Source organism: Zeus faber (assembly GCF_960531495.2).
Source record: "Zeus faber genome assembly, chromosome: 2".
NCBI classification, from domain to species: Eukaryota; Metazoa; Chordata; class Actinopteri; order Zeiformes; family Zeidae; genus Zeus; species Zeus faber.
Window position 1 is genome coordinate 11,203,441 of NC_137189.1, and position 11,395 is coordinate 11,214,835.

The 11,395-nt window shown below is 44.1% G+C and overlaps 1 protein-coding gene across 1 annotated transcript; it reads left to right on the top strand.

Annotated features, from left to right (window-relative positions):
- Window positions 1-777: 777 nt before the first annotated feature.
- On the top strand, window positions 778-5,326 carry LOC307248087 (E3 ubiquitin-protein ligase RNF146-B-like). The gene is made up of 2 exons (XM_080024305.1): window positions 778-922; window positions 2,780-5,326. The coding sequence occupies exon 2, from the start codon at window positions 2,781-2,783 to the stop codon at window positions 3,900-3,902; it is 1,122 nt and encodes a 373-aa protein (XP_079880431.1). The 5' UTR covers window positions 778-922; window position 2,780; the 3' UTR covers window positions 3,903-5,326.
- The last annotated feature ends 6,069 nt before the right edge of the window (window positions 5,327-11,395 follow it).

The window sequence follows — 11,395 nt, forward strand, 5'->3', positions numbered from 1 at the left end:
GTACATACTGTACATGCAGTGAAATGTCATGACACCCGGAGATTATGAGGTGTCTGGGAATGAGTAGCGTCCCAAGACAGTGGCCATTGTATGAAATAATAATTATTAACAGACGATGCCATTGTCAGAGCCCATTGTCAGGGGTCCCGCTGATAAGGGAGGTGAAAACGTGAACGGTGACCTATGCAGGGGAATCAGAGGGTCAACGTTGTCTCTGGCTTAGCATAAAAGCACCTGCCCGAGTTTCCTCCGGCAGAGAATCCATCCGGCTCGGTTCTCTCCCGGACCGTCCATGGCAGGTCTGGTCTGATGCTGTTCTTTTGTAATAAATCTATTATTTTACTCAAGTCAGCGTCAGCGGTCCCCCCCTCTTCATCCACACATCAAATTCATCCAGAAACAACTACGCACAATGAGCTCTATAAACTCTAAAAATACTAAAATGTGCGTAATGGACACAATTAAATACAGAAAAACATTTCTTGTGGTAAAAAATGCTCGGGTTTGAATGCTTTTATTTGGCAAAATATTACATTCAATAGAATTAAAGAAGGTTGTCTGAAAGCAAATCTAACCCATTTCAGGAAAGTGTTGTTTCTATCGACATAACTTGTTTTATCTTTATTAATTGCATTTTTGGCTTTGCCTTTTATGACTCAAAGTTATGATTATGATTATGATTATGATTATGATTATGATTATGATCACTCCTCGTCCAGAATCATAATGAGCTAACGTGACGGGAGGGGGCGTGGCCTGCGGTTTGAACGCAGCAGTTAGAAAACATGTCAGCTGCTGGGAAAACATGTCAGCTGCTGTGAAAACATGTCAGCTGCTGTGAACGGGTTCTCTCATCGAATGAAGGTTTGTCGCTAACAACGTCTCCTGTTCCGCGAAGACACTGTGCGAGAAGTCGTGTGAGGTGAGTGTCCACGGATGACTTCAAGGAGAAAGCGAACCGCGTAAAAGTTAGCTCACAAGCTAACGACAGCTAGCACGTCGGCTCACAGCGTCGGTTTGGTTGTTGTCCTTATTTAGTTGTGTTTTGATCCCAGACATAGACGCCAATCGTTCATAATAGCTGATAATAAAGCTTTTAAAAACTGTTTTTTTGAATGTTGAATCCCAAATGCTGTTTAAAACCGTGGGCATAGCGGTGTGGGTGTGTCGGACAGGGCCTGCCCTGTGTTTGAACTGAAACAAACCTGTCACATCGTTTCCACTGCGACACAACAAAGGTCCATTTAAGTCAATATTGAATAAATACGTAAATAAATACATTAATAAATATTCCTGTGAAATTAATAAATTAGGCATTAAGTGTATAAATAGATGTAAATATAGACGACTAAATATAGTTTAATAAATCGTTTTTTTATTTTAAAAGGGAGAGTTTTCAAAATATTATTTATTAATTATTTTAGGTGACTTTTATGTCATAATGCCACATTTATTTATTCCATGGCACTTTTATGTCATAATGCCACATTTATTTATTTCATGGCACTTTTATGTCATAATGCCACATTTATTTATTTCATGGCACTTTTATGTCATAATGCCACACTTATTTATTCCATGGCACTTTTATGTCATAATGCCACATTTATTTATTCCATGGCACTTTTATGTCATAATGCCACATTTATTTATTCCATGGCACTTTTATGTCATAATGCCACATTTTCAATCCTTAAATGCAGCTGAATGGGGCGTGGTTATCTCACACATTCAGAGAAGGCGGAGAGACGGGGAACGCCACGCTGCCGTTGACGCTCTCCTACGCAACAGTTGTGGTTGCTCGGCGCCCCTGATACCTCCTCGGTTGGAGCCAGGGGCTGGCTGTGAGCGAGCCGGTCACGGTGGAGTGTCACCACCCGGTTCCGCTCAACCAGCCGCAGCCTGTACACCACGCCTGACAGCTGTTCCGGCACAGTGCGACGGCCAGCCCGCTGGCTCCACAGCTTGGGGGAGTGGCCCTGAATGCGAGTCTCTGAGTCTGTGAGATAACCACGCCCTATTCATTTGTATAAGGATGGGAAATGTGGCATTATGAAATGAAAGTGGCATTATGAATTAAAAGTCCCCTTAAATAAATAAATGTGGAATTATGACATCAAAGTGCCCTGAAATGAATGAAAACTAACAGCGACATAGTATTCATTTTGTCATTATATGTTGACTTGAATCCTGGAAGAAAAACATGTTTTTCTGAGTAGGAAAGGCTGTTGCTTGTGGTAGACTTGTTTTCATTTACTGGTTGCTATAGAAAACCTGATGGTAGTAATTATCATGCACTAGAGACATGTCCTTACAACAGGGCTATTCAACTTCATTCGCTTTCAGGGGCCGTGCTTATAAGCTGACAAATTCAAGCAATTTCCATTGTTGAGAGTGTAGCTACACTTAAAAACAAGAAAAAAAAAAGCAAAACATCATATTCCTCAAATTATCTTTATCAACTTATAAAAAAGCTAAAAATGAAAGAATACATTTTGAGATAATGTTCTTGTGTTTCATATCCCTAAATGCATACTGCTTCTGCAGTCACATTGTTGTTGGTACTTAAAGCCCTACAGGTCATGCAAATACAGTTCATTGTTTATGGTCCAGTCTGAATGAATAGGTCGGACAATTAGTCCCGCGGGCCGCCACATGAGTAGGCCTGCCTCCGAATGTTAACAGAACAGCACGCGATAGCCCTGGCTCACATGGTTCTATTTCCATCTATGTTACACTGTATTGTCAGCTTTTCCGTAATACTTCTCTTTCTTCCCAGCATGGCCGGCTCAGGAGAAGTGGGCTTTTCCTTAACTCCCTCCAATCTAAAAGTGGATGAAGCTTGCATCAGCGACCCTCCGTCCTCCGCCCCTGTCCCAGAGTGCGCCATCTGCCTGCAGGGCTGCGTCCACCCCGTCCGCCTGCCCTGCCGCCATGTTTTCTGCTTCCTCTGTGTGAAAGGAGCCTCTTGGCACAGCAAGCGCTGTGCGCTCTGTCGGCAGGAGATCCCAGAGGACTTCCTGGAGCGCCCGCTGCTCCTCTCCCCGGAGGAGCTGAAAGCGGCAGCGGCCGGCGTCGGGCGAGGCCACAGGACGGGAGGCGGTTCGAACAGAGACTACGCCTGGTATTACGAGGGACGCAACGGCTGGTGGCAGTATGACGAGAGGACAAGCTGCGAGCTGGAGGAGGCTTTCTCCAAGGGCAAGAAGAGCACCGAGATGCTGATTGCCGGATTCCTGTACGTGGCCGACCTGGAGAACATGGTGCAATACCGCCGCAACGAGCACGGCCGCAGACGGAAGATGAAGAGAGACGCAGTAGGAATCCCCAAGAAGGGTGTGGCGGGGCTGAGGCTCGACCCAGAGTCCAACGCTGGTCCTGATTTACGAGATTCTAGCGCAGCAACAGTGGAGCGCATTCACTCGGCGGACGGGGCAGACGCCACCGAACAAACACAACCTGCGGTCTTTGGACTGATGGCCTCTGTTCCCCCGGTTAGGCCTTCGACGGTCCTCGGAGGCCTCCTCCTCAGCCCCCCTGATTCCTCCCCTCCGTCCCTCGAAGAGTCCCTCTCCCAGCTGGTGGTCAGCCAGCCGTCTTCTTCTGGAGAACCAGAGGAAGAGGAGGAGGAGGTGGGGGAGGAGGACGGGGCGGTCTCCAGCGGCAGCCTGGCATACGGGTTTGCATCCGGCAGCAGCGAGGGCGAGGAGGAAAGGTCCGGCTCGGAGAGAGGGAGGACTGAGCTGTCGCCGACGAAGAGGAGGAGCACACAGCAGCTGCTCGGACGGTATCTCAGGGAGAGCCGTCCAGACCGAATGCCGCCGGGAGGAGGGCCGTCCAGCGCCGCCACGAATGTCCGCTCCCGCAGCCCCGACGGACAGTGCACTGTGACCGAGGTGTGACGCGGGATGACGGTAGCTGTTTTATGGCAGTTACACCCTAATTCACTCATGCAAAAAAAGTATCAAGGGCTCGAGGGATTGTTAGTGAAGTAAATGTACTACTCACAATGGGGTGGATTTATGTGAAGGTTGGTGGGCATACAAACAAACAGGTGGCTACACCCTTATACACCCTGCACTGCACTACTGGAAAAGCCTCTTACACCTGCTGTTAAGATGTTTTTCTTTAAAAACATTAAAATAAGTTTTAGCTATAGCAATAATCAATAACACGTTAGGTCGGTGGTACGCTTGGTATTTGTTGGGCAGTCAATGCTACATTCACACTACCAATATATTGTTTAAAAAAATAAAGTTCCTGCCATCTGACATGGATCAGATATAATTGACAGGAATGTAAACCGTAAAAACAGATGTGATTGGAGACGTCGTAGTAAGTTCTCAAAAGAGGGCCCAACATGTCCCCACTGCTCGTGACTCTTGCTGTGCATCCAAATCCCTTATAGTGATGGAGCTGCTCTCCGTAGCGACCTGTGGCTTTTCAGTCCCGCCTTTGAATTGAATGTGAACTCCAGACCTGGAGTGTAATTGCAGCTTAATTTAGCCCCAGAGTTACACAAAGTGTTAGAAAAGGTAGACAAGGTATTCTCGGACGCAATACATCAGCGCATATGAACAGCTCCCGCCTTTTCTTTTCCTCTAGCTTTTTGACTTAACGGTTAATATGATGGATTCCAGTGGACTCTGTTTTTGAACAAGCTAAGTTAAATGTACAACCTTATGCATAACCGGTAAAGAGGGCTGAATATGCTTCTGTATTTTCTGCTTCAACAGTTATTTCAAACTGCAAACATACTAACTTAGTGCCTAAATAATAATTTGTCCTAAAACCACTCACTTTGAAAGTGTGTGTGTGTGTGTGTGTGTGTGTGTGTGTGTGTGTGTGTGTGTGTGTGTGTGTGTGTGTGTGTGTGTGTGTGTGTGTGTGTGTGTGTGTGTGTGTGTGTGTGTGTGTGTGTGTGTCCTTGAGGCTGATTACTTTAACTCTATTTCTATATCAAAGCAGAAGTCTGTTATTATAATAACAACAACATGTTTGTGTTATGAGCCGTGTTTGGGACGATGAAAGGCTCCTGGCATGGCCACCGGAAAGGTTCCAGCCCGATATAGCCGGTTAAATTTGGCTTTCTATTTCTTAGGCATCGTACTCTTAAAAGAATACTATCAAAACAGTGGAGTCGATGTAAACATTTGCTTCAAGAAACTTTTTTTTTTTTTTTTTTCCTATCTTTTTGATCTTGGAGATAATGTTTTTACCAAAGTTCAACTTCGTCACATTTTAATTACTAAGTTGAAGTCCTTTTTCCTGTGATGTTTTTCCTGTGGTGTTTTGTGAAAACATTAAACTATAAGATTTAATGGTGCATGGTGATGGATTAATTAATATGTATAAGGTTAGTTCTAAGAGGTGAAGAATCCCATTTTTCATTTATGCTAAAAATTTGATCCCAAACACAGGTTTAGCTTAAATTTTCCACAGGATGGTGCTATTGCCTTAACATTTTTAAGACAAAATTTGCGAGACAAGGGACACATGTAAGGCCAGTGAAATAACTTAATTTAAATAATCCACAGTGCGATTTCGAAGCTGTGTTTTCTATTTCCAAAGAGTTTCACTGAATTCTTTAAGCCACTGCTTTATACATTTTAATTACTGTATTGCTGCAACATTATGACCCACGCTGCTGCTTTGGTGGTTAATCCATCTATTTCTGCTGCTAATGCCTTGTAAATGAAATAATGGTGAACTTTAACTGTTAATGATTATGCTCTGGACCCCCTGGAACCACTAGTCGGATCCGTGGGCGTCCCCACACCCCAGTTTAGAACCACGGACCATCATTTGTTTAGCATGTTACTTAAGCATCCACACACACAGCACAACAATACTAATTCAATTGTGAATTGTCCTTTAATCTTCAAATCTAATGTCCTAGTATACATTGAAAGATAAATATTTTGATAAGCACATTTGTTAAATGGAGATGCTCAGAAGAGGGCATATAGTCAAGGTGGTTTTTGCAGCTCAGGAGCAAACTGAGCCATTTGGAGCTGCTTTATGGAGATTTATGGCTGCCTGGTGTATTCTCCTTTTAGCATAGGCACGTGTAAAGTTGTTGGCTGGGCTGGGCTTCTGTCCGTACCCCCCTAATCATCAGCATGGATTTAGCACCATATCCCATGTATAAATGTATAACATGGAAAAAGTAATTGATATCTAAGTGGTCTTCTTAAGACAACAAAACCTGCTTCTAAAGACATCCCAGCATTTTCGCTCTGCTGGCATTGTGGAACACATAATCACTCAGGTTAGGCCAAATCCCAGAAAGCAGCCATGCTATATTCAGATGAAAGGACTCATTAGAAGACCATAAATCACACATAGAGATGAACAGAACTTAGCCTTCCGTGGCTTCATTGCAAGGGACAGTGACCGAGGAGCACAAATAGAAGTGGCAGTGTCCACAGAAGTGATGCATGCGTTGTTCGTTAAGAAATGTGCATGTGCCAGTGGCTTTACAGTATGTCAGCCAGAGACGAAGGGAATAAAAAGGACTTCAAAGCAGCAGGTATGGCACTATAGCAGAGAGGAATAATGAATGCAATGCAGAGGGGTCAGTGGGTTCTCCCGCCTCGCAGAATGTACAGTATGTGATCGGCCAGACAGACGGGAGACATAATATACATCTTTGCAAAGGCATACAGTACACCCCCATCGTATCCTATTCCAGTCAAATCACTTGTATACCGTTCCTCTTCACACCATAGAAAGTACACATAGACATCAAATATGGACACCATCTCCATTCCCTCCTGAAATAGTTTGGTGGTATTCATGCATCCCCTTAACCCCCTATGTTCACAGGACAATATCCTTTATAGCCTTGCTTTTGTTGTCCGTCACTATTCAGGTTTTTTTTTTTTTAATTGCATTCAATTGCATCCTCGTCATTAATAGAAAAATAAGAACCACACGGGTACTTCGATAAGCTTTTACTTGTTAATGCGTATGTTCATGTGTAGACTACAGTGCAGTGGAACCTATCCGGGAGGTGATGCCGTTCACCTTCTGTCGCTTGTGTTAAAGAGGGAAAAATCCCTGTGGAGTTTGCATGTATCCTTTAATGTCTCCCTACATGTGGTGTCTATACATTTTCACACATCTTGTGAGTATTTGCAGCAACTTTGAGATTCGCAGACAGGGTACCTCACAGCAGCGGGAGCCAGCGATGACCTCACCCATGCTGTTACCATCATCGGCCTAACACCATTAATGCCTCTCATATGACGGGCCTTGCTAAGCCTACTCTACTGGACCATTAGGGTAATAACGTCTGTGTGTCACTTTAGTGCCATAATGACCCGTGAATCATCCAATTTATAGGCTTGACGCTTCCAAATGGAAATTGTGTATTCTTTCATCGAGTCAGATAAGTCAAAGCAGAAAAATTAGAGACATAGATGTAGATATAGCTTTACTATAGGTGTTTATTATAGAAACTGCATTATTACAATGGGATAAAGCAAACTGGTCTCAAGGTTTCATAAATCAAACACTTTATCTCATTTGAATAGTGCAGCAGAACTGAAAAATAACTGCATTATGAATTATCAGAACGCTGTTTTACTCATGCATGCCTAATTATCCGTCTTTGATGAAACTCACATACTGTACACACCGAGCAAACTGGATGTGGCACAGCAATATGTATTGTCCCCAGCAACACATGACCAAAATGATCTCTTGAGTCAAATTGAACAACCAAAGAAAAGGTAAACGTTGGGATGGTCTGTGATTAGAATTTTCTTTTTCATCTTTTTTTCTTTTCGTTTTTTTTTTTTTGTTTTTGTTTTTTTAAGAAAAGTGAGAAACAGTTGCTTTGCTGTGAGGAACCCCACAGACTCCCGTCTGTCTCGTATCCCCCCCCTGTTGGACGTGGGCCAGATATTTAGTATTCTCCCTCCGTTGCAGACTATCACTGTCGTCGTTGCATCTGACTCATCAAACTGAGGCGAAAGGCCATGTGGTACGAGGAAACAGACCTAAATTTTACCTCGAAAGTGCATCGTCATCTCTTCATAATTATGGAACTGGATGTAGATGTGTAAAGCAACAGGGTGATGGTTGAATCCATTATGAAACTATTATAATCATTATGGTCATTCTAAATGAGATATAATAATAATCAGCATTGTGAACAACAGTAATGGAGTTTTGTGGCATTCCAGGCTTTCTTCAAAAAACGGTTTCTACAGGAACTTGGACGTATTAACAGACGGATGTCACATTTTTGTCATATCCATTAGCTTTTGAGCTTGTTACTCCACCCTTGTGTCATTCCCGCCTGTCACCCCCCCCGCAGGTCCAAGATCAACACGAAACATCTGTCATGTTCCCTCTTCCAGCGTGCCATGGGAAAGAAAACCCCATGAGCCCACCTCCAACAAGACTACGTCGTATTGTCTTTGTTGTTCCAGCCCGGTCCACCCCACAATTGAAGAAAAACTGCAAAGCGCATTTTCCAAATGTTAAGTAGTCCACTATGGTCAACTCCGCTGGGCAACGCTCGCTAATCCCACGAGAGCACCCCACTCTTGTTTTGAAAGGTGAGCCGTGCAGGTCTCGTTTCAAAGGGGAGATTTTCGGGCCCCCATTCTATTTTAACGGAGAGGGCTGAAATTCTCAAGCACCCTTTAGGATCCTCCCGGCTGCCCTTGATGCTCCAACCTCTTGTGCTTGGTCCCGCCAGACTCTCATCATCATGGCATTTGAGATGGAAACTTCAAAGGTGTGGCCGTGGACACACTGACAGGTGGGACAGGTGGACGGACAGAGTGTACGTCAGACGATGGAACCGGCTCTAGACTGACAGGTGGGACTTTGGGTGAAATGGGCAAAGTGGGTAAAAAAAAAGAAGGCGAGTGTGAAGTTGCGAACACAATGAGTGTTTCTGGTACTATTGAGGAAACGGTGTTCGGTATTCGGACAGCCGGCTAGGCAACATCTTTACAAAACCCATGGACTCGCGTGTCCAGCACAGGTGAACGCGAGGGCACATCCTATAAAATAAATAGAAATGCAAACGTTAGAGAGTTGGAGAGCATTCCTGAATGCCTGCTCAGGGTTCAGACATGCAGACTTATGGTGACTGTTACAGCTTAAAGAGAAAACATTGCGGTGTTGAGGACCCACGAACCTCCCTGGTCCACTGGCTCAGGTTGAGGACTCCAAGTTCCCATTATGTTTGACCTCTGGGTGGAACAGGGTGGTCCTGTCATTCCGTTCACATGTGAGAAGTAACACACACACACACACACACACACACACACACACGCACGCACACAATTTCTATTTTGAGGCTGTTGCGGGAGCAACTGACACATGCGAGCGCTGTCAGTGTGCATCCTAAGCCCTGCTCCAATGAAGGAGGACCTCTGTGGGCCGGGGGGAGAGGGCACTTGACAGGTGTATGGGGGGCAACTTGCATCGTGAGATTCCCATGTGCCCCGGACCCACCGGCAGGAACTCTCGTTGTCGCCTCAGCCACTAGAGGCTTATTCAGTTAAACGCAATGATCATAATCATGTATGTATAGAACATGTTTGGAATTTGTCTACACACAAGGCTGCGAACCCTGCCTGGCAACTGATCTAGACAGTCCGTCTCCGTTAAATAAGTTGGACTCCTCATAGCTAAATTAACCCAGCTTGTCCTGGACAGAGATTTCAGGTTTCCAAGTCCATTATTAGAATGCTCGGGGGGGGGGGGGCTTATGTAATTTCATATTATGTGAAACGCTGCCTTTTTACTATCAATGGTCAGCCCTTGGTTTTAGTAAGAACACAGCATTCTGCACAATAAGCGCTAACTGTAAATGTAAAAGTAGTCTTAAACATCTCTATCTAGTTAAATGATATGTACAAATTATCATCTTAAGTTGATGATCATCTTAGTTGATTATTTTCATTAATTTAATAGCAACATTATACTTAGTTATTCATATCATTACGCCTAGTTATATGGACAAATGTAAAGTATAATGTATATAGGGATGATATAAAAGGCAACTCTGTACGGTTTTCAAATTGCCCTTGCCTGAGAAAACTGCAAAAAGGTCTAATTTATAGGTATTTACTACAAAGCTGTAGTTGTGGTGGTGGTAGTGGTATTTATATTCATATCTGTTATTAATGCTATAGTTAAATAACAAACATATTGTCTATTAAAATTTCCATACAATTTTCTTCCAACCCTATCAGGCAGTGTAATTTGGAGATTTAATTGTACATTAGTGGGAGTTTGCATTTAACAGTATTGCATCATTCTTCTTGTAAAAACACAGGATTTAGCGTACAACTTTCCGACAATTTTAAGGGAATAGATAGGCAGACAGACAGACAGACAGACATACAGACAGAGAGACGGATGCTGGCACTTGTGGTGGTTGTCACAGCTTGGTAGCCAAGACTGCGACATGCCAAACTCCCTCATTATCAGTGTAAGGGATTTAACATCAGATCCTGTCTATTATTGTATGACATACTTGTCAACAAAATGTATTCATGGACACTTGGACAGTGCATGTGCTTGGACAGTGCATGTGCCAGTGCGTCTCTTGATGAATCAATGCGCAGAGATGTCGACTATGTGAATACGTTTATCAAATAGACAGACAGTTACCGGTAGAAAGTGATTCTATATTCCACGACAGATCAGTTCCCTTCTTTGAGTGTGATTGAAAGCTCCCTGACGTCAGGGGGGAGCCATGGTTACCGTTGTCCTGGCATGCAAGGGTTCCTCACTGTTCCCTCCCTCTTTGTCATGTGTCTAGCACTTCTTCAGCACCACACACACACACACACACACACACACACACACACACACACACACACACACACACACACAAACACATTCTTTCTTTCCGTCTCTCTTGTGAATAGGCGATCCACACTGTGCCAAGCACTGCCAAGCGACGTCTACTTCTCAGTAGAACAGGGGAAGAAACAGAGGAAGGCCCTGGGAGAATATACAGTAGTTAAATAATTATATTATATGCGATAACACACCCAGGACTGCTCCTGAGCAGCAGTTGTACTTCATGCAGCCGTCCCTGGGATAGCGGGGGGGGGGGGGGGGGTTATGGGTGGGACGGCTGATCAGAACCTGGATTTTTGACAGGATGCCTTGTTAAGATTCCCTTGTGTAGCCCAAGGAGGTGCCAGCCTGTGAGACAGCCTCTCTTTATGAAGCACATACACATGCACTCACGAAGACACACACTCTGTAGAGAGTACAACAGAGTGAGATGGAGAGAAGCGGGAAGAGGGAGAGGCAGTGGGATAGGAACACCGTGTGAAACAAGCAAATAAGTAAATTGGGTTTCAATAATTCTGACTTTGATTATTCAAATAGTGACTGATAGTAAATAGAG